Here is a 27967-nt window from a genome sequence, read left to right as displayed (position 1 = left end):
ACACAGTGCTGGAACCCAGAAGTGCTGAGCTGCCGGCTCCGGGCTCCGAGTCTCCTTCAGCAGTGGCAGGGGAGCTGGTGCGGTAGCCATGGCACCATGTCCTCAGAGACCAGTGTTTGCTCCTGGGGAGTCCCTGCCACCCACTGCTTTCCACGGGGCCTCCACTTGCTCTGGCCGCTCCATCTCCAGCGGCATCAGCCTGCCTGCTTCCTGGAGGCCAAACTGCCGCGGAGCAACCTGTCCAGGCCGCACGTTTGCACAGAGTTCTTGCAGTCGACCCAGCCGACCGAACTAAGGCTGGAGCTCTGTCGCACCACGGAGTCTTGACGTACAGATCCCGGAAATGTGATTTCTAGCTTCACAGAAGCACGTTTAGCCTTTTCCGTTACACCCAGAACAAAGACGGAGACCAGTTCACCCACGGAAGATCAGTGGCAGAGGGCCTGACGAGCCTGTCTGCTGCCTCCAGTTCCTTTCCCAGCTCATCAAAGAAAAGGTAATGAAAAACCCAGACGCGCGGGGTGCCAACCACGTGTGCTTGGTTGCCCGTGTTTTCTTTTCTTTTCTTTTTTTTAAATTTACTCTTTTGTGTCTGTGACTGTTTTACCTGCTTGTCTGTAGGTGTGCCAATGAATGCCTGGTACCCGTGGAGGCCAGAAGAGGGTGTTGAGAGCCATCATGTGGTTGCTGGGAACCTGGGTCCTCTGCAGGTGCTCATAACGGGGCTGAGTCATTTCTCCAGGCCCTTTGGAATCACTGCGTTAAAACAGTCTGGGGGCTGGAGGTTTGTAGGCACCAGAGGCCAGAGTTCAGCTTCCAGGACCCATGGTGGTGTGGAAGCCAGTGAAAACGTGTGTAAAGGGTCCGAATTCAGGGTTTTAGGTGTGTATGATAAACATTTTACCTGCAGGGACTGCCCCCACTCAGAAATGTATTTAAATGTTATTTTAGATTTATTTATGCATGTGACTGTTTTCCCTAATGTATATATGTATACCACATGTGCGCCTGGTGTCTGAGGATCCCCTGGACCTGGAGTTACAGCCAGGCAAACTGAAGGCACTGGCACTCAAACCTTGGTGCTCTGGAAGAGCAGCAAGCGCCCTTAGCTGCTGAGCCATCTCTCCAGGATACACAGTCCGCCCCTAATCCCAGTATTCTGGAGGCAGAGGCAGGAGGTTCACCACAAGTTCAAGGCCTGACTCATCTACACAGTGACACTGTCCCCTAAAATAAACAATCCCGGGCTAGGTGTGCTGTGTGGCTCAGAGAGTGGGTACAGTGCTCACCCAGCCTGCCTGAGACCCCAGGTTCCCTTCCAAGCACCGGTGGTGGGCTTGGTAGGGACAACTCGAGGCTTGGCTGCCGTGGTGTATGGTGGGGAAGGGTTTGGTGTATGCCAGCTCCAGAGCCTGTCCCGGGGAGGAGGGGGAGGGGTCTTCAGTCTTCAAGCTCCATCTACTGGAGCTCAGGCAGGGCAGGGTCTCTGTGCAGGAGGTAGGGGACAGGTCCACTGCCCATGACTGCTTGCCACTTCTACTTCACCAGGCGCCCCTCTCTCTCTCTCTCTCTCTCTCTCTCTCTCTCTCTCTCGTATTTTAAGTTTGACCATTCTGCCTGCCTATCTTTCTATTAAGGGTCTTGTTAGGTATCTCACTGTCAATCATTTTCCCGCAGACCCTCCCCCTCGCTTCTGAGGCCAGCGGATGGGCCTCTGTCTGCCCCATGGGGCAACAGTGTGGTTTACTGATTGGGGCCACGAACGAGCTCCATCAACGGACTCTGGGAACTGCTCCTTCGAGGGAGAGAGCCCCCACCCTGGAGTTCCTGCACCAACCACGTACCAGGGAACAAACAGCCCTGAGGAGGGCAGCCTCTCCCTGTTTTTCTTAAAGTCTTATTATTATTATTTTTAGCTTTTAGTTTTATGTGTGTGAGTGTTTTGCCTGCATGTATGTTTACCCTGATGCCCACAGAGGTCAGAAGAGGGCATCAGATCCCTGGAACTGAAGCCACAGATGGCTGTGGCCACCATGTGGGTGCTGGGGGTTAAACCCAGATCCTCTGCAACAGCAACAAGGGCTGTTAACTGCTGAGCTGTCTTTGCAACCCGGGAAAGCTCTTTTTCACTGAAGAACTGCAGGTAATAAATGAGGAAAAAAATGTAAATAAATAAATACATATCCCACCCTGGGTGGTGGTGGTGGTGCAAGCTTTTAATCCGGGCGGATCTTTCTGAGTTCAAGGCCAGCCTGGTCTACAGAGCAAGTTCCAGAACAGGCTCCAAAACTACAGAGAAACCCTGTCTCAACCACTCCCCCCCCACAAAGAAAAGAAAGAAAAAAAAGAAAGGTAAATCAGAAAATAAATAAATAAATAGCAATCAGGAAAAGATTCTTCTGGGTCCTGATTTTTGCTTGTTTTAAGTTATTTTTATGTATATGAGTTTTTCTCCTGCATGAATGTCTCTGTATCATGTTTGTGCCTGAAGCCTGTGGAGGCCAGAGGGTGTCAGGTGCCCGGACCTGGAATTACAGGTGGTTGTGAGCTACTCCGTGGGTGCTGTGAGTCAGGCCAGGGTCCACTGCAAGAGCAGCCAGCGCTCATAACCGTAAGCCGTCTCTTCACCTGTTTGTGCTTTGAGAAAGGGTCTTGCTTATGTAGACTGGACCTTGCTATGAGACCAGCCTGCTCTTGGACTTGCAGCCATCCTCCTGCCTCTGCCTCCAGAGTGCTGAGATTATACTACCATTCCTGGCTTACAGTTCTGATTTGATCAGACCTAAGATATTTCCAGCTAGCTGTTCTCTTACCTCTGCGGTACAGCGGAACACGCACTCCTTCCTCTCGACAAACACGGGCGCCCCTCACCCATTGAACCCAGGGTCTTAAGCATTCTAAGCACAGGCAGTAGCTTTACCACCGAGCTATGCATCCAGCGAAGTGCGGGGTTACACCTGGCATCTGCACGAGGGTGACGGCGCTAATTTCTCACAGGCTGGGCTGACACGGCCTCCCACCCGGCTTTACACACCTGTTCCCTATTTCATATCCCGCCCTATTTTAGAAATATAAAATATTCTAAGCCAGGCAGTGGTGGCGCAGGCCTTTAATCCCAGCTCTTGAGAGGCAGAGGTAAGAGAATCTTAAGAGTTCCAGAATAGCCAGGGCTATACTGAGAAAAAAAAATATATAAATAAAAGTACATAAAAACAAAATAAATAAGTGAAACTCATAGTCGTTTCATGGGAAACATGGGGTTTGATTGACGGGTCCCTGTCCTAACCTCACTCCGGTTTCACCAGTGTCCGTGAGGCAGTCCAGAAGGTGCGAGCAGACAGAACCATAGACTCCAGAAACGCTTTATCTCCTTCATTAAAAATTTTAAGTTACAAATATTTTGATTTATAAATAATCAAGGTTGTGTGTGTGCGCCTACCCCTTACTCTGAAAGGCCATCCTGCCCCGGGTTCTTCCTGGAATCCTCTTTAAGTCCAAACCCCAGAGGACGCTGGCCTTCCCAGTTCCCGGGGTTCATATTCGGTCATCACTCCAGGGAACACCCCCGTGCCCATGCTGTCCCTGCCTTGTCCTTGTCCTGAGAGAGCACGTGGGGCTGTCCCCAGCATTTTGGAAAGTGCTCCTGGTGCTGGAGGGACTTCCTGCCTGGGGGAGAGGAAGCTGAGCCGTTATGTCATAACCTAGTGACTTCCCTGTCAAAGAGAAGTTGCTTCAGCGAACGGCTCGAGTTCTGAGGAAGAGCTGTGTTTCGGGCCCCCTCTGCAGACCCCGCGAGGAAGAGCCAGCCGTGAGGTCGGAGTCCAGGGCTCAGAGCGTCCCGTAGATGCTGACTTTGACCATGGAGATGCTCTCCGTGTACCGGTTCAGGCCTTTCTCGTACAGAACGAACAGCTGCGGGGGCTGCTGCTCTCCGTCCGTGCTGTTTTCCAGCGTTGTCAGGGACGAGTAGCCGCTGGGCCCTGGCCACACCTGGACTCTCTCCTTCTGCCAGGACGTACCATTGCTGAAGCTCCAGCGCAGGGTCAGGTTCACCCCTAGGCGTGCGATAGGCAGAGGAGGAGGTTGGGTCTGCCCTGTCCAGGCCCCGGCTAGGCAAGGTGCACACACCCACCCCACCCCCGGGTACTCACGGAACTCGGGATGGGCTGGATTGGAGAAGAAGACAATGCCTGAGCTGGTGGCGACTGCTCCTGCTGCCACCACAGGGTCCACCAGCTCGGGGTCGAAGGTCACATCCCGGGGCCGGAGGGTATCACAGGCATCATAGCTGCGGAGCACGATCCTGCAGCGGCAGTGGTAGTTGTTCTGGTTCCGGGCATTGATGATGACGGAGCCGTCTGGAAGCTCGTAGGGCTAAGGGGAGAGGACAGGGCCGCTGAGAAGCCGGGGAGGCTGAGGAACCCAGAGCTGGGTCTTTGGGTGTAATGGCATTCCGGGCGAAGGTGTGGGCAAGCGAGTCCCCACCGACTCCTGACCTGGCATTCGTCGGGGTTGAAATCGTGCTCGTGTTTGGGCTGGCCGAAGGGGATGCCGCTCACTCCTGTCCCGTAGTGCCAGGAGGCACCGTGATCATCACTGAGGAGGCAGAAGACACCATCTCGCTCCAGCGTACCATGTCCACACACGATGAGCCGGCCCTTGTGGGGCTCCCGCTGTTTCTGTGAGAGAGGATGGTACTGTGGGGCGCAGGCGGGCAGAGAGGGCACCTCCCAAGGCGAGGACACTTCTGGGTCCCTGCTGTTCTCCCAGACACTGCCTGCATGAAGAAGCTTGTGTGTGTGTGTGTGTGTGTGTGTGTGTGTGCGCGCGCGCGCGCGCGTGCCAGGCCTGAAATCCCCGCTACTCAGGAGGTACAGAGTGACTTGAAGGCTAGCCTGGGGAACTTGGTGAGGTCCTCTCTCAAAAATAAAAAGTCTAATAATAAGGCTGGGGGCTCAGCTCAGTCAGTGGTAACGTTCTTGCCTCGCATGAGCAAGGCTCTAGGTTAATAACACCCATTAGAAAAAGAAAGGAAGAAATGAAAAAGAAAACTAGTTCACCATCTCAGTCCAGGCTGGCCTCCCTCCCACTCACTAGGTAGCCAAGGCTGACCCTCAACTGGGTTTCTCTGTGTAGCCATGACTGTATTAGAATTCCCTCTATAGACCAGGCTGGCCTTTAACTCAGAGATCTGCCTGCTTCTGCCTCCCGGGTGGGGTGCTGGGATTATACATTTTATGATTTTATGTCCCAGCATTCAGTACTCTTATCAATTCCTTTTTTTTTTTTTTTTTTGAGACTGTCTCTCCATACAAAGGAACGGGTTTCACAGTGGCATTCTAGTACATATATACTGTGGGGGCCAGCCATGATAAGCTAAGTATGGGCAGATCACCCAAAGGAAGTTCTTAACTTCCAACCATTATCACCTGCCAGAGGAGCTTTAATGGAGGCCTGAGTCTCAGTAGTTTACCCGAAGCAATACCTGGTTGCAGAAAGAACCACAAACTAAGATTACCTAGCACCACCCAAGAACAGGCCATCCAAAGGAAATGCCTAACGTTCCAACCGCTGTAGATAGGACCTTCTGCCAGCACACTCACCAGGACACCCCCAGACAAATGCCAGCCAATCAAGGGTCCTAAACCTCAGAGATGCCTCACACCCACCTTTACTACTATAAACCCTATTCTAATTGAGCTTGGGGCTCTCCATTTATTCCAATACATTGGACATGTGGAGAGACTGAGTTTGCAAATTTGATTAAAATAAAGGCTCTTTGCTTTTGCATACGGGACTTGGTCTCCTTGTTGGCTTTTGCGGGGACTTCAAGGATGTGGGCATAACACATACATACTGCTTGGTACTTACACCCTCCCCATTGCCCTTCCCTGGAAGCTCCCCAGAACATGCAGAGTGAACCTCCGGACATGTGCACAAGTGCCCACCCAGCCTTGGGGGCTTCACGCCTGCCTGAGTGTGGACTCCGCTGGGCACTGGGCACTGTGATAGAGGTCTGTGTCTGCCCAAAAGCCACCCAACTCTGCCCTGCTCAGGCTAAGGACAGTCTGTGGACAACCCCATGCGAGAAGCCAATGGCAGGCAGGGTTTCATCTCCACAGCAGGGTGCTCTTTCCAGAATGCCCCCCGCCGCCATCTCCAAAGAATCCCACTCAAGAAAGAAAAAAATCTAATTTACAGGATCTTGCCCTCTTCACCTGTCCCCAGGATAGAAACCTGAATGCCAGAGCCTGGTCCAGGGGCAAACATCTCGGTGCCAACGTCCTCGGAGAGGTTCCGGGGTGGGCTCCAGGAAATGCCATCATCCTTACTCCACACCAGCATGGTGGAGGCCACCTGGCAGTTGACCTTGTGGGCACAGAGGGTGTAGATGAGGAACACCACTCCTGTATGCACATCGTTGACCACGGCCCCCAGGTTCAGCCCGTCCGAGGTCTCTCCGTCGTCTACAATGAAGGCTGTAGAGGACCATGTGCTACCTGGGGAAAGAAAAGAGCAGAGTGAAATTGTACCCTTTCTGGTTCACTTCCTGCCGTTCCCCAGGGACCTTACGGTGGCACCAGGACCCTGTTTCTTTCTCTGACATTATTTCCTGCTCATTCCACCTAGCGACATAATTCTCATTCACAGTGAGAATTAGGAGACTACCCCTTGGTGGTCGCAGTTGGTTCCCCGGACACTTTCCCCCTCGGGATTCCCTAACTCCTTAGGGAACTCAGGCCTCAAAGGTCTACTCTGGGCGGTTGGATTGGTGAAGGGAACCCCATACTCTCTATCTCGGTCACCCACCCAACCCCCTCCCCCCCCCCCCCCTTGCACCTTTGTACCCTGGTCCGTGGACCTCCTCATGGCGATGAACTTGGCCCCCTCGTCGGACGCAGACTTTTTCCTGGCCTCGGCGAAGGCGAGCAGCGTGCCCCGAGGGGTGGCTGTGATGAGCGGGATGCGGAAAGTGTCCACCGAGCCGATCTGCTTCCCGCTCACCCACAGCAGCTGCTCCATGGTCACCAGCGGCTGCACCTGTGTGGAAGGAAGGACACCTTAATGCAGACGAGCTAGACGAGGCTTCAAGACCGGTAGGGAGCGCCTCCAGCTAGGGTAATGGGGAGCCTCGGCAGGGCTGAGGGGTGTCCCGCAACAAGAGAAGGCAGTCGGGAGGAGAGTATGGGCGGAAGCCGAAGGTCCCTGAGCAGGGGAGAAGGAACCCTCGGGGATGGGAGAGGATGGGGGCGGGAGTGCGGCTCGGAGAGGTGGCCGAGCCGGGGGACTGCGGCCACCCCTGCAGGTGCAGCAGGGCTCACCAGACTGAAGTCATCTTCCACCCTGGCCTCGGACCCCGCCACTGCCACCAGCAGCAGGAAGATCGCTGCGAGCACCTGACCCCGACGGCGCGCCCAGCAGCTCAGCGGTCCCCGGGGTCTGCTCGGCTGTGCCCCCACCATTGCTTCCCAATGCCTGTCCCCCCCCGAACTGGTCACCGGCGGCGAGCCGTCAGCTGACCCCGACCCTTTAAATGCGCACACGTCACTCCGGCCCCGCCCCTCGTGGCCGCGGCCCGCGCTGCTGCGACTCCTGTTGGTCCTTCCAGCTGTCCGACATCAGCATGTGACCCAGGAGGCGGGCTCAGCCTGCGTGAGCTTTTTGATTGGCTCTGATACCCGGAACGCGACGAAACTGGCGGGGAGGAAGGCTCTAACCCCTTGTGGAAGGACTAGAAAGCACATTGGGGACAGTGTGACTCCGTTGGTAGAGTTCCTTCCCAGTCTAGGAAGCCCTCGGTTCAATCCCTGCCACCACCTAAGTCAGGTGTGGTCGTGCACACCTTATATATAAAATTTAAGAGTCACGTGGGGTTGCAGAGTTGGTTCAGTGTAAAAAGCATTTGCTGTGCGCTTTTCAGAACACATTCTGAAACCCGTGCTCTGGAGGCAGAGACAGAAGATCACGTGGGCAAAAATAGTTAACTGAATCTTTTTTTTTTTTTTTTTAAAGACAGGGTTTTTTTTTGTGTAAGCTGACTGTCCGGGAACTTGCTCTGTAGATTGCCTGGCCCTGAACTCACAGAAATCCGCCTGCCTCTGCCTCCCCGGTGCTGGGATTAAAGGTGTGTGCCACCATGTCCAGTTCATTTTATTTATTCTAAGATTGCTTATGTGTGTCAGGCAGTGTTAGCGCACACCTTTAAACCTAGCACTCGGGAGGCGGAGGCAGGCGGATCTACACAGAGAAACTCTACCTCAAAAAACCCTGAAAATAAATAAATGGAAAACAAACAAATAAAACGAAGCAGTCGCCCGGATTGTTGGTGAGAGACCCCTTATTTGAACAGCCCCCTCCCGCACACCTCTTCTTGTGAATCAAGGTCTTGCCCAGCTCCACCTGGCCTTGAGTTCACTCTGGAGTTCCTCCTGCCTCCAGAGTACGTGGACCACGCGTGATTCCAGGCCATGTTTATGCTGGAGACAGAATCTGGGGTGCGTACATGCTAGGCAGCCACCCTATCATCTGAGGGACACCCCAGTCTCCTACCCTCAGGTCCTGAACACATTTTCTTTTACTTGCTATAGAACCATGTAATAGTAATTTGGACGTTAATAAAAGAGAAACGAGTTTGAACTAAAAATAAAACCATACTTATCAAGAATATAAAATATTAATCTTTAATAAAATTTGTTTACTATAAAATTGTGATTCTTAAGGCGTATCTGGCTGGGCTTCTGTACAGGAGGGTTGCTATCCTGGGTCACAACGCCACCTCTCACTTCTTCCTCTTCTTGCCCCCAGCAGGGACCTCATTCTTCTTGCCCAGAATCTTCATCAGTGCCATGGGCATGTAGTAGGGCCGCTCCTGGGAACCGTCGTTTCTCTCCAGATCCTCCACTGAGCAGCAGAGTAGATCAATTAGAGCGGACCCTGATAAGTGGAACCCTGTTGCACCCCAGAAATAATCTGGGCTGCGTAGATCCAACAGCCTGGTCTCCTGTCCAAACCACTTAGTTCTTTATTTGCTGAGATCTGCCTGCCTCTGCCTCCCGAGTGCTGGGATTAAAGGTGTGCGCCGTCACTGCCCGGCTATATAGGCAGTTCTATATAACCTGTTTCCTCATGTAAAGAGTATAAATGATCGTATGTTTTATAGGGTGACAATAGGATAAAGAAAAATTGCATGTCAGTTCGTCATGGTGGCTTTCGTTTGATCCTAATATTTAGGAGGTGGAGACAGGAGGACTGAGAACACAGGGCCAGCCTGAGCTACACAGCAGAACTCTGTCTGGGGAATGGTTATGTATCTCCGTGGTTCTAGCACTCAGGAGGCAGAGGCCAGAAGACTGGAGTTGATCCAGCCTGGTTTATAGAGCAAGCTGGAACCAACCAAGAATACATGTAAGTAAATAAGATTTAACCAAGAAACAAAAGCATAAAGCAACAACAAAATTCTGTTAAATTGCTCAGTGTGTGGCTGGGGGAATAGCACTGTGGTGGGGCATTCCTACTTTGCAGGCACAAGGCCTGGTGGCATCATCACTGGGACAAAAAGGTACCACAATGCCCAGCACTTGGGAGCTGAGGTAGAAGGCTCATGAGTTTGAGCCAACCTTAGCTATACAATTAGTTCTGGATCAACCTGTGCTACATAGTGTGATCCTGTCCCACCTCCCAGCATGTCCCCTCCCACAAAATAAATAAATAAACAAACAAACAAAATAAAAGAAGGAAGAACATCCCCCCCACCCCCCCTCAACCCCACCCCCACTATAACTACCTTCCTGGAAATGTTCTGCGGTTAACATCTTCCTATGTTTCCTAGCCAGGCCTCTGTCTGAGAAGGGTCCCCTCTGAGAATGTCCAGGTTTTGTTCCCTTCTTCCCTCCCCAAACTTCTAGCCTCAGAATGTCTGAAGATGCTCCCTCCAGCTGCTTTAGTTTACAAAGCTACAGACAGCCTCCAAGAGAAGCCCGAAGAGTCAGGAGTCAGGGTGGGGGACACTCACGGAAGCAGAGGAAGAGCGTGTCTACACACATGCCAAACACGCTGAAGAAGCCACTGGCGATGACATAGGCTCCCATGATGGAGGTCTGCAGGAAACAAGACTGATTGGGACCCCACTAGGCACGTCTGGGGACTTGGGTGTAGCAGAGGGAGATGTCACTCACCATGATGGGCAGCCAATAATAGTTGAGGTTGGGGTTCTCAAAGTCTTTCCCCAGCCCCTTGATACGACCGGAGAAAAAGAAGAAAGACAGGACACCTGCGTGGACAAGGTTCCCAGGGTCAGTGCTGCTCCTCTGCAGACACCCCTTTCTGCACGTATTCCAGGGGTCCCCAACTCTGCAGACCCCGATGGTGGCCCTTACCGACACCTCCGACTACCAGCAGCTTCCCAAAGAAGAGCAGCAGATCTGTGACTTTATCCAGGACAACTACCCTGCAGTGGGAGGCAGGGCGGCCAGGGGTGAGGTCCTGGCGGGGCTGGGAACAGTGATGGGGGTGGCAGAGCCCTGGACCAAGCGTGAGACCCTTCTAAGCAGCGTCTGCCTGTGAGGCCAGCTTAAGGATGGGCGATCTGGGTAAGGGACCCCAAGGCGGCCTGACCTGACAACGTTCCTCATGAGCAGCTTGAAGGCGTTTTTGGCTGAGACACAGAAATTCTTCCCGTAGATGGCGATCTGGGAGGAGCAGGGAAGGTCAGAGCCACACCCCTGGCGAGCCTGGCCCCCTCCCCCGCCCCCGTGTTGGTGGAGCCTGGGCAGGCAAAGTGGTACAGAGCAAGAAGCTCCTTGAGGCCGTGCTCACCATGATGTAGGCGTTGCGGTTGAGAAACTTAATAAACTTCTCCAGGCACCAGAGGCAGCACTTGAAGCAGCAGATGATGCACCGGGCCACAGGATTTTGGGATCCTAGGGACAAAGGAAGTCCAAGCTCAGCTGCTGGCTTCTAAGCTAAACCTGCCCATCACGGGTCACCATTCACCTCTTAGCTTGTGGTCAATGTATTCCAGGATGGCCCGGGCTATCTGCACAAGGGTCAGGATGAGGGCTCCAAACGCCAGCGACCCGGTGTGGTAACTGCAGAAAGTGTGTAGGTGAGATGAAACACCACGGTATCTCCCGGTATCCCTAGGGCTGATGCTTCTCTGGGGGCTGCCCCTGGCTCACCGGAGGGTGCGGATGAAGGCTGAGCTCAAGGGGAAGGTAGGGATGTCTTTAGGCTTATGAAAGGCCCAGTAGAAGGAGGCAAAGGCCCCGGCAAGGACGCACTGGCCCAGGGCCAGTACCCAGTTAACCGTCCAGAAGAGCCCCAACACTCCATAGATTTGCAGGTTGAAGAGAGAGCGCTGGGCTAGGCCGGTGGACGAGTAGCCCTGGAAGGCGCACGTGAGACCCGGGCACGAGGAGAAATTCCCGGTTGAGGCCTGGAAGTGACAGGGAGGACTCAGCAGGGTCAGACCCTGGAGTGGCAGGCAGATCCTTAACCTTCCCTCCAGGCTCAGAGCAGCTCAGACTTTCCCTGGCGTGACTAACCAGCTTCCTGGTTTCCAGGTCGACTCAGGAGCTGTCTAGAAGGCCTGGGGCAAGCCCAGTGTGTGGGTGGTTTTATGGTTTCCACCTGTTCTGCGACTTTCCCAGAGACCTGTTTTAGAGAAGCCTCTGCAGCTGTCTTCAAGACACTGAGGGCATTTAACGGCATTAAGTAATTCTGTTGGCTGTAACAACAAAACAGTGTTGGTGTGTGGTGTGTGTGTGTGTGTGTGTGTGTGTGTGTGTGTGCATGCTTTGCCGGGATTGAACACTGATCCTCACCCATTTTACAACCTCCCCCCAGTACTGAGCTTCACACCCAGCTTTATTAGACTTCCTTTTTCTTCTTTTTTCCTTCCTTCCTATTTTTAGCGTAGAAGCTAGAACTTCAGGAACCAACGACAGTTTTTTTTTTTATGACAGGTTTTTTTTTTTTTTTTTTTTTTTTTTTTTTTTTTTTTTATCAGTGACCTAATCCTCAAGCTCTGCTTTTTAAGTCATCTGTTGAGGGGCTGAAGACGCGTATCAACTGGTAGCCAGCTTGCCTAGCGTGTGCAAAGCCACTGCAGAAGCCCCTGCACGGTTGGGCACGCCTGTCGTCACAGGCCACGGGAGGTAGAGACAGGAGGATCAGTTTAAGGTCACCCTCTCCCACTTGGCAAGATCCAGACCAGCCTGGACCACTTGAGACTTTGTCTATAAATAGATAAACAAAGGAACAAACACTCTTTGAGATCCACCTTAGCACACTTGTGTGTAAAGAGACATGATAGTCAGAATCTGTATTCAAACTACCTGAGCTGCGTAATTTTAGCCCTGCAATCCCAACATTTAAGGAAGCTAGGGCAAGGGGATCACGGTGAATTTGAGGTCAGCATGGGCTACAGAGTAAATTTCAGTCTAGCAGAGAGAGAGAGAGAGAGAGAGAGAGAGAGAGAGAGAGAGAGAGAGAGAGAGAGAGAGAGAGAGAGACAGAGAGAGAGACAGAGAGAGAGAGAGAGAGAGAGAGAGAGAGAGAGAGAGAGAGAGAATGGGATGGTGGCAAATGCCTTTAATCCCAGCACCTGGAGGCAGAGACAGGTAGATCTTTGTGTTCGAGGCCAGCCTGGTCTACAAAGTGAATTCCAGGACAGCCAGGGCTACATAGAGAAACCCCATATCAAAAGAAAGAGATAGAATGGGGGGGGGAGGAAGGAAGCTATGCCATGCCTCAGTGGCTGAGAGCCCTTGCTGTTCTGCAAGAGGACCAGGGTTCCATTCCCAGCACCCACATGGTGGCTCATGACTGTCTGCAACTCAGGTTCCAGGGGACCCAAGGTCTCTTTTGGTCTCTTTGGACAGCAAGTACAATGTGGTGAATAACTATACATGCAGGCCAGACACTCACATGCATGAAATAAAATAAGAAAGAAATAACAGAATAGAATAGAAAAATTATAAAGAGAGAGAAAGAAAACATTCCTTAACTACCTAAAAGTTGAGGGTGGGGGCAGCTTAGGGAATGTAGTTTGTGCATGAGGCCCTGGGTTCAAACAATAGCTTTGCAAAAAGGAGGAGAAGGGTCCTCAGGAAGCTGAGGGCCACAGGCAACATCCTGTTACTTCTGCATATGTTTGGAAATGTCCACAATAACAGATAAAAATGAATAATTAAAACTAAACAAATCCAGAAAATATGACTTTAAATGCTTCACGGTGTCCGAGTGTGAGTCTAAAATAAAGCTGGGCACAGGGGTGCACACCTTTAATGCCAACACTTGGGAGGCAGAGCCAGGTGGATCCGTTTGAGGCCAGCCTGGTTTATGTACTGAGTTCCAGGCCAGCTAGGGCTTTATGGTGAGACCCTGATTCAAAAAGAGAAAAAGAAAGAAAGCAAAAAAGAAAAACCCTTCTCTGAACAGATCACTGTGGGCCTGTGGCTGCCTTCACTGTTGGAGGGTGAATGTTACAAAGGAAAACCGGGGCCCTCTGGGCACGGAACATGGTGGGTCTTTTCTATATCCGAATGAGCCTCCTCTCACTTTTGTGTGTAGGGGTTGTGTTTGAGGAAAGGTCTCCTTCTGTGATCCAGGCTGGTCCTGAACTGGAAATCCCTACTCTTAACCTCCAAGAAGCCGGCATTAGAGGTGTGTTCCCGTGGGTGTTGTGTGGCTTTTTGTTATACTTATTTTGTTTTGTAGAGAGCGCCTCGTGTAGCTCAGGCTGGCCGCAGACTAGCCGTGTAATAGAGACTTCTGTAGAACTCCTGATCCTGGGCCTCCACCTCTCAGGGGCTGGGAAGACAGGCCTCCCAAGGTCCTCCAGGCATCGCTCGCTTGGGTGGACCTGAGCAACTGTCTGGGGCTCTGTTCCCAGGACACGCAGCTGTGGTCTGTCAGTGGGCAGGCACTGTATGCAGCATCAGACATACCCAATGGCGTCAAAACTCCTAAGCCACCCATGGAGATGGCGGTTAGGATCAGCTCCCATTTACAGAGCAGTGGGTGGAGACCCAGGAGGAAGAAATATTTAACGGCTTCAGTGGCTGAGAAAGGTCCTGCTTACTAGTCAGTCCCCCACCTTCACTCAGAGGTCCTGTCCGCACTTCACTTTCTATAAAGTGGGCAGCTCAGCTACAGAACCGAGGGAGGTTCTATCCATGGACTGTCCTCAAATACTTCTGCATCAGAGAAATCCGGGCTAACTGACCCCCAAGATCCCCTCAGCACCCACCCTGCTCCCTCTCACCATGGGGTCACAGGACTTGTTCACAGGCGCGGTCTCACAGCCAGATGTGTTGGAGTCGGGCACCCGATAGACATACTGGGGTTGCCCGGATGTGGCCAGGTACCCAGAGATGAGTCAAGAAGAGCATGATGCTGGCTGTCAATCACAGGCCACACCTACAAAGCTCCCCCTGGGACTGGAGCAGTTCACACACAGGGACACACACAGGGCTGGCATTCAACCCCTGCTCACCCTTGCAACTCAGTTCCCTCACACCGCACACAGGACTCGCCCCGCACCAGAGCTGGGGGGGGGGGAGGCGTACAAAGGATACAGAGCAATCAGGGCCCAGTAGCTGATGCAAATGACCAGGAGGATGAAGGTGACCAGGGGGTAGAACATAGTGGACATCATCTGGCCCACAGCCCTGTAGGAAGACAAGAGCAGCCCACTGGGGCCTCAGCCCTGCGCAGCCTCTCCCAGGCCTGACCTCTCCCAGGCCTGACCCTGGCTGCACTCATCCGGCCTGTTTGTTTCTCCAGGCCAGAAACGGAGAACTACGGCCTTTGTGTCCGCATCCCCGGCACCTGGTTCTGGGTGGGGTTCACAGTGGATTCTTGCTCAGTGAACCCAATAAGGTTCATGGGACCCTTAGAGGAACCTGGAGTCACAGAAGATGCCTGGAAAGCCCAGGGAGTATAAGGGAAGAGAACCCCCAAAAGATGCTGGCCCCTGCAGTCCACTTGGCAATGTCTGCTTCTTCTACCTCGACTCCTGCCGCCTCACCCAGCAAGCACCTCATCTCCCGCCTAGGCACTTAGTCAACACAGACGCATTCAGTCCTCACAATGCCCTTGCAAGGTTTAGTCCGCTCTGACAACCGTCTTACAAAGAGGGAGGCTGGGTGTGGTGGCGATTCTTCCAATCCCAGCATCCAGGAGGCTGAGATAGCAGGGTGGCCAGGAGTTTGAAGCCAGTCTGCGCTATATACTGCAAGACACAGCCTCAAGGGAGCAGCAGGGGTAGGGGGGACACAGGAGGGATGTGGCTTGCCTGACAAGGAGACCCTGAGTTAGACCCCCGCATAAAGGAGGCCTGGTGATCCATGCCCGCCCACAACCCTAACGTTCTGGAGGTAGGTGCAGGGGGATGCGTTCAAGGTCATCTTCAACTATACAGTAAGTCAGGGGTCAGCCTGCGCCACCCAAGACTGAGCATGATCACCACCAGCACCGCATCGCAGGCAGGGAGATCAGGAGTTCAAGGACAGTCTCGGCTACATAGCTGATCGGACACTAGTCCGGGCTACATGAGCTCCTGCCTCAAAACAACCAACCAACAATGACAACAGCAAAATCCTTGGGGCAGCAGAGATGGCTCTGAAGTTAAGAGCACTGGTTGCTCTCCCAGAGGACTTGGGCTCACAACTGTCTATAACTCCTGTTCCAGATGATTCAAAGCCCTCTTCTGGCCTCCCACAGCACCAGCTATGCATGCTGGCAAAACGCCATACATAAAACAAAAATAAGCCAATCTTAATACCACCACCACCGCCCCGCCACCAAACAGCAACAGAACAAAGCAGACAGGGAAACTGAGGCCCTGAGAGGCTGAAACTCAGCAGTGCTGCTGCTCACGGAGCAATTCTACCTTTCTCCTCCGGGGTTCCTATTACCCCATCCAGGCCGGCACCCCTGCCCAAGGCCCCCTCTCCCTCCCGGGCAGGCCCTGACCTGCTGGCCTCCTTCAGCAGAGCGCAGGCGATGCGGATCCGCTGGCGCAGGAAGATGAGCATCAGCAGCAAGATGCCCTCAAGGACGGCCAGGATAATGACTGCGGGGACAGCAGGTGGTGGTCCCCGGTCAGGGCTAGGGTCACCCAGGGCAACCCTCGGCAGCCAGCGGAGGGAGGGGACTCACGAGCAGCCAGCCAGGTCTCCTGCACGCTCTGGTAGGCGCTGAGGTCGGTGGTGAAGCCCAGCTGGGAGATGGAGGCACCGTTGTCCTGCAGCGCCCGGTACTGCTGCCAGCAGTGGTAGATGCCGTAGGCCAGCACGGCCAGCACCCCCACAATCAGCAGCAGCACCAGGGGCGCTGCCACCAGGCGCAGGAGCAGGATAAAGAGTAGACTTAGCACCAGTGCCACAGCCAGGGCCCTGCGGGGGAGGAGCATAAGTGAGGGTTGCCTCCCAAGCCCTTCAGAGTCCTTGTACCCTCAAGTACATGTAGATGATACAAGTCCTGCCTGGCTCAGGGTCTATCCTGAGGTAGCTCCCCCTCTGATCACAGCCTTGGCCTCACACATAAATGTAAGGGAAGGGGATCAGGGAAGGGCAGCAGGAAGGAAGAAGGGGCTGGATCCCCGGGAAGCTATGGACTCACAAGAGGATCCATTTCCAGGACTGAGCAAAATCTTCAAAGATCTTCACAGAGATATCCCGGGCATTGATGTGATCAAGGAGGCCACTGTTTGGAGAAGGATGGAGTCAGGTGGGGCTGAGAGTAAGAGGGGACAGGGGGCTGACGGAGAGGATAATATCTACCTGATTCCTTCAGAGACACTGGTGTTATCGATCCCTGGGTATTCGGGTAAGCTAACGTTGGGGAACGGAAAACAACGTCCCAGAGCTAGAAGAGAGAACAGGGGCTGCTGGGTGGGCGTCTGCCTGACCCTCCCAACCTAGAACACTGTCACGAGAGGCAGCGGCGATGGACGGGGCGGGGTCTGCTCTTTCAGGGTTGGGGTGCAGCAGCCTGTATTCCTTCCCTGCCATCAGTCAGATGTCCTTACGCCCCGTCACCTGGATCCCTGCATAGGCCAAGACAGTCATGGCCTCCTCATTGCACAGCACCCATGATTGGTCCCTCAGCTGAGTGGGTTGTGTCAACCAGCTCTGTCATGGCCCTCGGCCAGGCTTCTGGCCTGGGATTCTGCACACATTCCATGGAGCTTCAGAACCTCCCTGCTCTCTCTCAGCTCAGCCCCTGCCCCATCTCTGTCTCTGGATCTCCAGCCGGGCCTCTTAGTGACTGTGGCTGAACAGGTTTGGCTTATCACTTACATCCCGGTGCTGAGGAAACAAGGCCCAGAAAGGTCGAGTAACCCACCCGAGGTCCATCTGCTGGAAGTGCTCAAGTTTAAATCCAGACCTGTCTGGTTTGGAGCAGACCTTGGGCGCCCTTCCCACTGCGCTTGCCTGGATGTTTTGTCTTTTCTCAACTAAAGTTAAAAAGCATTTTCTACTAAAATAGATAAAGAAATAAAAGAAAAGGCAGCTGGACACGGTGGTGTCTCCCTGTTATCTCAGCATGGGGACAGGCTGAGGCAGGACGATCACAAGCCGGGAGCCTGTTGGACCACAAAATAAGATCCTGTCTCAAACCAAACCAGCCACACATGTTGTTGGGAAGAGGTGTACACAGAAGAAAGGCCAATGCGATTGGCCTTCCCAGCCCCATCCGTTTGTAACATCTGGACAGATGTCTCAGGCTGTTTAATTCCTTTCAGATTTATTCATTCATGTACATTTAATTTAAAAAACTTACTTTCGATTTATCTATTTTGCTTGATTTTTGAGGCAGGGTTCACTATGTAGCATTTGCTGGCCCGAAACTCACTGTGTGAATCAGGCTGGCATTGAATCCCTGGTGATCCTCCTGCCTCTGCTTCCTGAGCCCTGGGACTACAGGTATACACCACCATGCTGAGCATATTTTATTTTATGCGTATGAATGCTTTGCCTGGGTGTGTGTGTGTGTGTGTGTAACTTGTGCCTGCGAGGGCCAGAAGAGGGTGTCGGGGCCCCTGGATGGTGTCGGATAGTTTCCAGCCATTATGTGGGTCCTGGGAACCCATATATAAGCATCAGGCACACTTAACTGCTGAGCAATCTCTCCCGCCCCACCATGGACATTCTCAAGTGACCCTCAAGCAGTTGTTTCTTGTTATTGCTGTTCTGTCCTGTTTTTGCAGAGCCGAGAATCCAGGAATCCAGGGCATTGCACAAGCTAGGAAGGCGCTCTGCACACCACTCATCCAAAACCACGATTACATCTGTTTATTGTGTGCGAATGCGTGTGGGTTGTGCAAGGCCTGTGGTGGTTAGAGGTCTAGCTCAGGAGTCCAATCTTGCCTTATTCCACATGGGTCCTGGGGTTCGAACTCAGGTTGTCAGACTTGGGGCAAGCACTTTGTGTGCCAAGCCATCTCATCAGCCCTGCTTTACTGTTGGTCTGAGAGGACCCTGCTATGTGCCCCAGGCTGGCCTTCGAGATCGCCTCTGCGTCCCTGTTGGAAGCTTAGGTGTGCACCATCTAGTTGGCTTAGGGCTCCTCTGACCGCTGACCTCTCCACCTAGAATGGTGCTTGAGCAGGGAGTGGTTGGTGTCTATCATCCCTGAACATCTGTCCCGGCCTCTGGTACATAGCTGCTCGGCGGACGCCAGCAATCTAACTACACGGTCCTGAGGCCGGGAATGGCGGCCTGCTGCTCACTCTCGAGCGCCCCCCCCCCCCCCGTGACATCCTTGGTCTGCTTCCTTCATCTGAGAAATGGAAATATTGAGGGGTGATGTGCACGGTTCTCACCTGGAGTAGAAGAAAGAAGGAAGCGGGGACAGAGTTCCTTCTCCAGGCTGTCCTTCACTGTCTGGGGATAGACAGATGCATAGATATAGAAGTTGTGGCTCCCACCATCACTACCACCTTCACCATTATTACCATCATCACTACCATCACTACCACCTCCACCATTATTACCACCATGATCATCACTACCACCTTCACTACCACCATCATCATCACCACCACCTCCACCACCACCTTCACCATCACCACCACCACCATTGCTACCACCACCACCTCTGCCAACAACTTCTGCTCCCTCAAGGCTCAGATTGACCCATCCCTCCTTGGAGCCTAACTTCCCCCCCACTCCTCCACTCCCGGCCCTCTCCAGCAACAGCGATGGCACGGGGACCAGCATTTACCATATTTGGGGGTACTCCTGGTAGACAAAAGTTCTTGGATTCCTTATAGACTTCATCGACTGTCTCTGAGTACAGGTTCACACGCACAGCCCACGAGGTCTCCGGGCAGGAGGAGACGCACACCTGTGGGCAGAGACCAGGCTAAGGGGCTGGTACCCAGGGCCTGGGGCGCAGGTGGGGCTGATAGAGGGCCTGGCTTCTGACCTGGGGTGTGGGGCACTGGAGGCCATTCTGAGCGATGGAGATGACGTTGGCGCTCACAGCACAGCTGAGGATGTTGAAGTAAAAGACGTAGGGCTTATCCCTGCAGGAAGAGAGGCCGCGCGTGCGTAAGGGACATACGTGGACAGGCGTGGGGCGCCATTCTCTTACCACTTGACACCCAGCTCTTGGCCCAGCTCCTCTGGGGACATAAGGAGACCCAGAAGACCACCTAGGTAATCGGTCCACTGTATGATAGCCAATGTGTGGCCAAGAGTATCGATTCTGGAGCACTACCTCTCGTAAGGCAGCTTTATAACCCTGAACGAGGCCTCAAGTCTGCCTTAGATGAAATGACGGTATCACCCTCGGGAGCAGTTTGGGTGTGAACCACCCGTCCACCTGCCGGAGCGTTATAATGGTGACTGGAGTGTTAGCAGCTTGTTATTTACGGGGCATTTCCTGCATACCTTCTGGAAGGGTGCTGCTGGTCAGTGCAGGAAGTCAGAGCTCAGAGAGGCTGAGAAAGATGTTCAAGGCCACACGACCCAAACTTATCCCTGTTGGGGACTTGGACAGCGACGTCTGAACTCTAAAATCCTGCACTGAAGCTGGCTCTGTATTGTCCCAGTCCTGGGGAGGCTGAGCAAGAGAGAGCTTCCGGTGTGGGCCAGTGGGCTTGGGTTCGGGGACGCAGAGGTGCCACGCTCTGGTGTCTACCCTGTGGTGTGTCCCGCCCCCCCCCCAGGCTGCTCCTGCCCCCGCACACCGCTGCCTTCCATGGTGGCGGGCTTGGGCTGGGGATGCAGAGGTGCCAGGCTCTGGTGCCTTCTACTACGTGGTGTGTTCCGCCCTCCCCCCACCACGCTGCTCCCGCCCCCCTCCCCCCGCACGCTGCTACCTTCCCCCTGGTACTCACTTGTTCTCCCCCACGCCGCAGTAGGCCCCCGTGGAGTTTCTGGGGTACAGCACTTGCCGAGGGTCTCCATATACCCAGGCTGGAGGCAGGGACACACAACACGGTCACAGAAAGACAGATTTGGGGGCAGGAGCTATGAGGGGTGCTCTCTCCCTGGGTCAGTGTCCTTCGCCCCAGGTTCCTGGAAACTCACCCACAAGCCCCACAGTGATGTAACCCAGGATGAAGAGCAGGAAGAGGACACAACAGATGATGTCTGTACAGCCCCTGGGGAAGAGACAGATGTCTGAGCTGGGGAGTGTAGGGGTGCCGGTGTGGGGTACAGGTATGGGGCATAATCTGGGGGGTGATGGGTTAGAGGATTGGGGAATGCTAGAAAGATTAGCTCTCTGTAGACCAGGTTGGCCTCAAACTCATAGAGATTCTCCAGCCTCTGACTCCTAGTTCTGGGATTAAAGATATGAGTCACCACCACCACCTGGCAAGATTGGCATTCTTTATCTATTTTAAGAAAACTTTTCTTTTCTTGGTTTTTCGAGACAGGATTTCTCTGTAGCTTTGGAGCCTGTCCTGGAACTAGCTCTTGTAGTCCAGGCTGGCCTCAAACTCACAGAGATCCGCCTGCCTCTGCCTCCCAAGTGCTGGGATTAAAGGCGTGCGCCACTGCCTGACTAACAAAACTTTTCTTAGGATAAGAATTCTTCTGCTGATGCTGGGCAGTGGTGGCATGCACCTTTAATCCCAGCACTTGGGAGGCAGAGGCAGGCGGATCTCTGTAAATTTGAGGCCAGCCTGGTCTACAAAAGCTACTGCCAGGACAGGCTCCAAAGCCACAGAGAAACCCTGTCTCGAAAAACCAAATAATAATAATAATTCTGCTGAAATATAGCACAGCTGATTACAAGCTCATGCACGCACACACATACGCACTTGCACACACAGAGAGAAAAGAGATGGAAAGAGAGCACACTCATAAATTTTATCTGGGTGAGTTTTCCCCAAATGTGTACACACCTGAGTAGCTGGCACCTAAGTCAAGAAATCGAATGACCCCAGCACCCAGAGCCCCCTCAAATCCCTCCAAACACACAGATGCCTCAGTGGATCAGGCTCCTGCAGACAGAATCCTCCCTGCACCCCTGGGGGAAGGCGCCCACAGCTCACCTGTTTTTGATGGGGCCTCGAAAGGAGGGGTCATATTTGGCTGATTTCCCTGAGGGCGGGGAGAGTGAGAATGAGGCACTGGAAGGCTCTCTCCCTACATCCTGTCCCTTCCAGACACCCCTTAGTCCCAGGAGAGCCTGCCTGTTTGACTAGCAGCGAGAGGACACTAGGGAGCTGGATTCCCAGCATCCTGGCCAGTGGCAGGATGGTTGCCTGCTGTGGCTCCTACCCTAGCAACAGGTGGGAAGTGGGGCCTTTATTTTAGACAGTACTGAATGTTGAATCTATTGCTCCCAACGTGCAAGGCAAGCAAAGCACTGTCACTGAGCTAAAACCATGGCCATTTGTTTTTTATTTTCACTCTGTATTTCAGACAGGACCTTGCTGAGTTCTCCAAACTGGCCTTGAACTTGCCATTCTCCTGCTTCAGACTCCTGATCAGTTGGGAGTGAGCTTCTGACTCTCTCCTCCAGGCCCTCCTTCTGCTGACCCTCCCAGTGGCACTCCTTCCCGGTCCTCTCTGGACCATCCAGGTTGGAGCCCCTGAGGTGACCAAGTCACTCATCTTTGCTATCTCAGCCCTCTGGCCGAAGGATGTGACAGAGAAAAGCCTAGTCGCAAGTGGGAAGCCCTGCAGGGCACAGGGAGGAAGCAGGAACTCTGCAGACCCTCCACTGGGCTACACAGTTCCCGGTAGGCAGCCAGGTTGACATCTGAGCCGGCCTTGGGGTTGTGGCCACGTCTTGTTCCTGGTCCTCCCTGAGTACACAGAGGAGGGGGTGGGGCCAGGCTGCCAGGGTCCTGGTGGACACTGAAGAAGGGCCTGAGGGCCGGGCTAGCCTGGGGCAGGGTGGAATCGGCTTTCTTGGGTGTTCTGGACTCTGCTCCACTCAGGCCTAGGGATCCAGGGTCAATGATTGACCCAAAGCTGCTCCAGGAAGTTTTCTGTGCAGTGCTCTGGCCTTTATGCGGTATCCCAGGGGACAAGCCCCACCTAGAGGAGGCCCAACCCTCAGAATGAGTTCCCCTGTGGGCGCTGAAAATCCTCTCAGGTAAGTGGGCGCTGAAAATCCTCAGCCCTCCTTCCTCAGCTCTTGCTTCTCAGGACTTGGGGAAAGACTTCCAGTCCTTTTTTCCTTTGTTCTGGCAACAGGCCCCTGCTTCCTCTCTCCTCAGGCCTCACCTTCCACAGCACCCTGCCCCTATTCCTTAAAGTGCGCCAGATCAGACCCCCTTCTTTTTCTTCGCAACACAGACCTTAAGGCAGGCATCAGCCCTTTCTCCACCAGTCCGTAGACCCCCACTTTTCACAGGGCCTGTAGCAGGCAGACCCCAGCAGATCAGGGTACCACTCTCTACTTCTCACAAGGATGCCTTTAGTCCACGGTACCAGCCCCTGCTCCTCAGAGCTCTAGCAAGCAGACTCCAGCAGCTGAGGGTCCCAGTTCACAGGAATCCTAGTAGGCTGACCCCAGAATTTTGGGGTCCAGCCCTCTAATCCTTACAACTTTCAGAGGGCCTGGCTCCCTAACTGTTCACACAGACCCCAGCATGTCAGAGTCCCAGCCACCGACTCTTCACAGGGTGTGGGTTGAGAGACCCCAGCACCTTTGCTATTCAGAGATACAAAATCTAAAGTGGAGTTCCCCAGCTCACAAGAGCCCCAGCTCGCCAGAGCCCCAGCCTCCACCCTTGTAGGCTCTGAGCCCAGGACGCTGCTGGACCCTGAGTTCTGTCCTGAGCAGAAGCTTCAGGACCCCAACCTGCCTCCTAACCATGCGGGCTTTGTTTTCCAGGGACCTGCCCTCAGGGACTTAGAGCTCCTGCCAGAACCTCTAGCCTCTCCGTCCCCGGCACACACACACACCCTACCCCCCCCCCCCCCCCCCCCCCCCTCCCCCCCCCCCCCCCCCCCCCCCCCCCCCCACCCCCCCCCAGTACGCAGGACCTTTGCTGTGACCCAGGCAGAGACCATCCTCCAGGGCAGGGCTGTCTCTTTCCCTGAACAGACCCAGGTAGTTCCTCTGCTTAGAACCCACCTCGGCCACCTCTCTCCAGAGCCCGGGGTCTCTAGCCCCAGCCTTACCGTATGCCTCGTTCTCCTTCTGCTTTCCCCCCATGGCTCAGTCTCCGGAGTGATTGGAGCCAGGGAGACCTGGCCGTTCACCTGCCGCCTGCCCCGCCCTCCCGGACGTCATAGCTCCACCCACCGCCTTGTGGTCCCCGACACACTCCAGTTCCTTCTTCTGATTTCAGATCTGCCCAGCCATCGGGATACTGGGCCTCGGGAGCTGCCTGCCCGGCACGCCTGGAAGAGCCTGGTGTACTTTGATAAGAAAACACTGCATAATTTTTCAAAGTGCTGCAACCGTGGCACACCCAGACCTCAGGGCTGTTGCCTTGGTCCCCCATAGCCCTTCTTTCCAGCCAGCAACTCGTTTTCTACCCACCACAATCCTCTTCGTCCTGAAACAATCACCAGGCAGTTTATTACCAAACCCAACATTTATTGAGAACACAGAAAATCAGTTGGCAGAGGCCCAACTTCAATTCAGCGAACTGAGGCCTGGCTCAGCAGAGTGTGGCCGGCCCTGACGTCACACTCCCAGTGAGAAACCAGCTCTGGGAGGGAGGGGTGCCGACCTTCCAGGCCTGACTGGGGTCTCTGACGGAGGAATGTCTGAAGGGCAGTGCCCCAGCCTGGATTATAAGAGTCCTCAGGTGTTTATGGGGGGCAAGGAGCTGAGTTCAGGCAGCAGTTCCGGGTGGGGGTCCAGCCGAGCCAGGCGACTCTGCTCCAGGGCGATGGCCTCCGCCGAGTGCTTGCACTTCTCGGAGCCACACTGGCAGGTGAAATACTTGCTCTTGATGTCCCAGAACCGGTCGCCATAGTCAAACCTGGCGGAGGAATACAGTGACTCTCAGCTCATGCATCCAGACACTCAGAACCCATCGCAAAGAATGCCGGGGGCCCTCTCTTTAGGAGGGACTGATTTCCTTCTACCCAAACGCTCCTCCAGATGGACTCCAGGTCCGCGCGGGGTCTGCTGACTCACGCTACCCCACAATATCATAAATGCAGGCTTCTGGCCTCCCAGCCTTCAACCACAATATCCGGAGGCTGTGTGCGGGAGGCAAGATGGAGCCCAGGGCTCCCAAGTATTTGGCCTTTCAGCTAAACTCTGCAAACCCCCTCCCCTCCCCCCGGGTTTTTGAGCTAGAGTTTCTCTATATGGGCCTGGCTGTCCAGGAACTTTCTACATGGACCAGCTAGTCTTGAACTCAGACAGATCCCTCTACCCCTGCTTCCTAAGAAGTGGAATTAAAACCACGTGCTACCATATCTAGCCCCTCTAAGATTTCTGAGACCAGGGTCTTACTAAATTACCTAGGCTGGCCTTGAACTGGAAGTTACCTCTGCCTCAACCTCTTGGTGCGGGCGAGATAGATGTCACACCAAGACAGGCTGGGCCTTTTCCTTTTCTTTTTAGACAGGGTCTGTAACCCAGACTCTGTAATCCTCCTGCCTCAGATGCCCGAGTGCTGTGATTTACCGTTTTTTTTTTTTTTTTTTTTTTTTTTTTTTTTTTTTTTTTTTTTTTTTTTTTTTTTTTCCCGAGACAGGGTTTCTCTGTGGCTTTGGAGCCTGTCCTGGAACTAGCTCTGTAGACCAGGCTGGTCTCGAACTCACAGAGATCCACCTGCCTCTGCCTCCTGAGTGCTGGGATTAAAGGCGTGCGCCACCATCGCCCAGCGTCTTGTACCGTTTTAACAAGCCCTCTGGTCTCTGAACGCCAGGTGCCCTCAACCCTCAGGCCCCAGGATTTCTGGGGGCACCTCACCCCAGCTCCTCCCCAGTCCGGATGTCTCTGGAACTGAAGAAGGCAATGCGTGGAAACCTCAGATCTTGGTGCAACATGAAGACCCGGACAGGGATGATGTTGGGGTCACACAGGTGGTTGATGAAGCGGCTGATGTTGCCATAGTAACGGGCATCAATGCAGTAAACCTCTCCATCCTGGGGGTAGACAGCACTCTTAATACCCATCTCTACTCACCTGCGTGGCAAGCCCTGCAGCGACACCCAGTCCCTCTACCCAGCTGGCTGGCGCCCCAGCTGGCTCCAGAAGCCAGCCTGTGGGAGCAGAGGACAGGACACGGGTGCTGCCTGCCCACCTTGTTGTCCAAATCAAAGAGGTAAGAGTCGTCTTCTCTCACGTCAGCCTCAGCATCAGAGATCAGTTCTCCAACATACCTATTGGACAGAAACTACGGTTCTGAATCTGAGCAGGGCTCCAGGCCCCGCCCCCATCCAATCTCAACCTCTTCTCAGCTGCCATCACGAGAGCCACCAGGTCACTCAGAGCCTAGGGAGCAGACACTGGCTGGGCCAGCCTAAGAGGGATGCAGGACATAGTCCAGCCACCAGGGGTCCCACTGTAGAGCTGGGACAGCAGGTGGGGCTCTGTGAGGAACAGACCCATGGTGGGAAGTGATGGGGTTGGCTGTGGTCTGGGGTTATCCATGCTGGCTGGGTGGAAAGACGCCAGACTTGGACACAGGGGAAGTGTGTGCGCCACAACCATTCCACAGGTGGTGGGCCGTGTGCAGCTGACTCAGCCATGAGGATGCCCCACGGGGTGGGGGGAGCAGGGTGACTGAGACACCGGGTGGGAGGCAGGAGCCAGGAGGGCAAGGGCAGTGAGTAGATGGTGGGAAAGCTGCTTGTTTGAGAAGTTGAGAGAACATGAAGGAAAGAAACTGGGTGGTCCTCAGATGGTGAAGAGGCTTCTCTGCTGTGCCAACCACAGGAGGGAGACCTTGGTGAGTCTAACGGCCAAAGGGAGGAAGTGGACAGGAAATAGCTAGTCTCCACTTTATACATAAGAAAAATAAGGCTGGAGGAGGTTAAATCACACGGCCAAGGACACACCGCGGAGCACAGCTCAGACCCAGGTCTGACTGCCGCTGGCAGAGAACAGGGCAAGTGTGAGTGACATGAGATGGTGACAAGGTCTGGGGCTCAGGGCGCAGGCCTTGTCCTCTGTTGGGCAGGAGTCAGCAGAGTCCCCACAGTGAACTTACTCGCAGATGAAGGTACCCTGGGGGATGGTCTGCAGGGCACGGACCCCCCAGCCCATCTTGGCCGTACGGTAGAGCTGCAGGCGCACCCTAGAGATGGAGAGGGAGTCATTCTGAGTGTGGGACACCTGGAAGGGCCCCGGGGGATGGGAGGCGGTGAGGCAGGGTGCCGGGGCGGGCGCCTCACTTGATGCCGCTCTGCACCACGCGGTTCTTGCAGCTTCTCCAGCAGGAGCATGCCTGGTTACACTCAAAGATCAGGGGGGGTTCGATCTTGTTAAACTCCTGAAGCAGCCGCCCGTCCTGGGGTGCGGAGGGAGGGGGACAGTGGTTTCTCTGTGGGGCCCGTCTCAGCTGCCCGGGACCCAGAGGACTCCACAGGAAACTCCACTCTGACCCCAGCCCAGGGCAGGGGAGGAAGAGCAGAGAGTCTGCAGGCTAAGGTCAGAGACCAGGAAGTGTGCAGGCAGGCGGGCAGTAGTCAGAGTCCATTTGCATTCCTGGAGCAGAGGCCAGCATCGTTCCTGGCAGGTCTCAGAACTTCCTGCCACACCCTGTGTCTCTTCCCCAACAGAGCAGGGTCCTGGGTCCAGGCTCCTCTGTGGGAGCGGCCAGACTTGGCCAGGTGAGGGACCAGGTGAGGGACACGCACCTTGTCATACCAGCAGCGGATGCTGAGCTGGCCACACAGACAGTTGGAGCTGGAGCAATCGTCCACACACGTGCAGTGCTGGGTGGGGCAGAACCAGTGTGAGTGGGGTTTACCTGCTCCCTGCCGCCAATGCTTTCTCCCCTCAGCCATGGGTCCATGTTTCACGACAGTGGAAGGTGACGGTCCCAGGGTGAAATTGGGCGGTCCCTTTCAGTCCCTGCTCCCTCAGCCAGGGGGCCCTTGATGGACACCTGCCCCGTGCAATGCTGCTTAGTGTTATTGTAGGCACGCGGGGCGGGGCCGTGCCTCACCTGCAGGTGAGTGATGTTCCGGTCGATGTTCATGGTTGACGTCTCGCAGTTCTCGGAGATGTACTTATAGTCCTCGGGGCAGGGCTCCCCATCTACTCCATTGACGCAGGGGATGGGCACATTCTCGTAGCCTCTAGCTACATCCCTGCAGGGGGGCAGATAAGGCTAAGAGACGGCCAGAGTATTTCTGAGGGGCAGTGCTGGGGTTCCTCAGACATAAAGAAGAAGGGTGCCCGACAGGATAGGCACCAGCTGGTGTGGTGGCACCTTTAATCCCAGCACTCTGGAGGCAGAGGCAGGTGGGTCTCTGTGAGTTCAAGGTCAGCCTGGTCTACAGAGAGAGTTCTGGGACAGGCTCCAAAGCTAGAGAAACTGTGTCTCAAAAAAAAAAAAAAAAAAAAAAAA

General features: G+C 54.3%; 3 protein-coding genes across 9 annotated transcripts in view; all 3 read right to left on the bottom strand.

Moving 5' to 3' along the window:
* Positions 1 to 3357: 3357 nt before the first annotated feature.
* Positions 3358 to 7513, bottom strand: Neu1 (neuraminidase 1). The gene is made up of 6 exons (XM_050132998.1): positions 7323 to 7513; positions 6849 to 7041; positions 6238 to 6500; positions 4497 to 4679; positions 4152 to 4374; positions 3358 to 4055 (listed from the first exon to the last, which is right to left on the bottom strand). The coding sequence occupies exons 1-6, from the start codon at positions 7461 to 7463 to the stop codon at positions 3829 to 3831; spliced, it is 1230 nt and encodes a 409-aa protein (XP_049988955.1). The 5' UTR covers positions 7464 to 7513; the 3' UTR covers positions 3358 to 3828.
* Positions 7514 to 8667: 1154 nt separating this feature from the next.
* Slc44a4 (solute carrier family 44 member 4) lies at positions 8668 to 23683 on the bottom strand. Its single transcript, XM_050132999.1, has 21 exons — positions 23604 to 23683; positions 21518 to 21566; positions 20547 to 20620; positions 20354 to 20432; positions 19438 to 19537; positions 19234 to 19356; positions 18833 to 18893; positions 16788 to 16872; positions 16627 to 16710; positions 16165 to 16400; positions 15979 to 16078; positions 14580 to 14672; positions 14267 to 14369; positions 11178 to 11434; positions 10993 to 11087; positions 10816 to 10919; positions 10615 to 10688; positions 10377 to 10447; positions 10176 to 10270; positions 10013 to 10097; positions 8668 to 8901 (listed from the first exon to the last, which is right to left on the bottom strand). Exons 1-21 carry the CDS (start codon positions 23635 to 23637, stop codon positions 8780 to 8782), a joined length of 2124 nt encoding a protein of 707 aa, XP_049988956.1. The 5' UTR covers positions 23638 to 23683; the 3' UTR covers positions 8668 to 8779.
* A 319-nt stretch (positions 23684 to 24002) lies between these two features.
* Positions 24003 to 27967, bottom strand: part of Ehmt2 (euchromatic histone lysine methyltransferase 2) — a 17416-nt gene continuing 13451 nt past the window's right edge. For all 7 annotated transcript variants that reach the window (XM_050132982.1, XM_050132983.1, XM_050132984.1 and 4 more), the window contains 7 exons: positions 27563 to 27707; positions 27252 to 27329; positions 26787 to 26902; positions 26603 to 26689; positions 25694 to 25772; positions 25360 to 25535; positions 24003 to 24415 (listed from right to left, as the gene is read on the bottom strand). In XM_050132982.1, coding sequence (XP_049988939.1) covers positions 24235 to 24415; positions 25360 to 25535; positions 25694 to 25772; positions 26603 to 26689; positions 26787 to 26902; positions 27252 to 27329; positions 27563 to 27707 — 862 coding nt within the window. In that variant the 3' untranslated portion in view covers positions 24003 to 24234. The remainder of the gene's footprint in view (positions 24416 to 25359; positions 25536 to 25693; positions 25773 to 26602; positions 26690 to 26786; positions 26903 to 27251; positions 27330 to 27562; positions 27708 to 27967) is intronic.

Source organism: Alexandromys fortis, unplaced genomic scaffold, assembly GCF_014885135.2.
Source record: "Alexandromys fortis isolate MF-2015 unplaced genomic scaffold, M_Fortis_MF-2015_v1.1 scaffold_489, whole genome shotgun sequence".
NCBI classification, from domain to species: Eukaryota; Metazoa; Chordata; class Mammalia; order Rodentia; family Cricetidae; genus Alexandromys; species Alexandromys fortis.
This window is presented reverse-complemented; position numbering and strand designations above follow the sequence as displayed.

What these genes read in the sequence shown, in the direction of transcription:
- Slc44a4 (XM_050132999.1), bottom strand. Translation starts at nt 23,637, where the DNA reads ATGGGGGGAAAGCAGAAGGAGAACGAGGCATACG. An exon ending in AGTGTCTCTGAAGGAATCAG is followed by an intron (nt 16,711 to 16,787) that starts GTAGATATTATC and finishes TTCTCCAAACAG; the next exon opens with TGGCCTCCTTGATCACATCA. An exon ending in CATTGACCACAAGCTAAGAG is followed by an intron (nt 10,920 to 10,992) that starts GTGAATGGTGAC and finishes CTTTGTCCCTAG; the next exon opens with GATCCCAAAATCCTGTGGCC.
- Neu1 (XM_050132998.1), bottom strand. Translation starts at nt 7,463, where the DNA reads ATGGTGGGGGCACAGCCGAGCAGACCCCGGGGACCGCTGAGCTGCTGG. An exon ending in GAGGAGGTCCACGGACCAGG is followed by an intron (nt 6,501 to 6,848) that starts GTACAAAGGTGC and finishes TTCTTTCCCCAG; the next exon opens with GTAGCACATGGTCCTCTACA. An exon ending in TCCAGCCCATCCCGAGTTCC is followed by an intron (nt 4,056 to 4,151) that starts GTGAGTACCCGG and finishes TCGCACGCCTAG; the next exon opens with GGGTGAACCTGACCCTGCGC.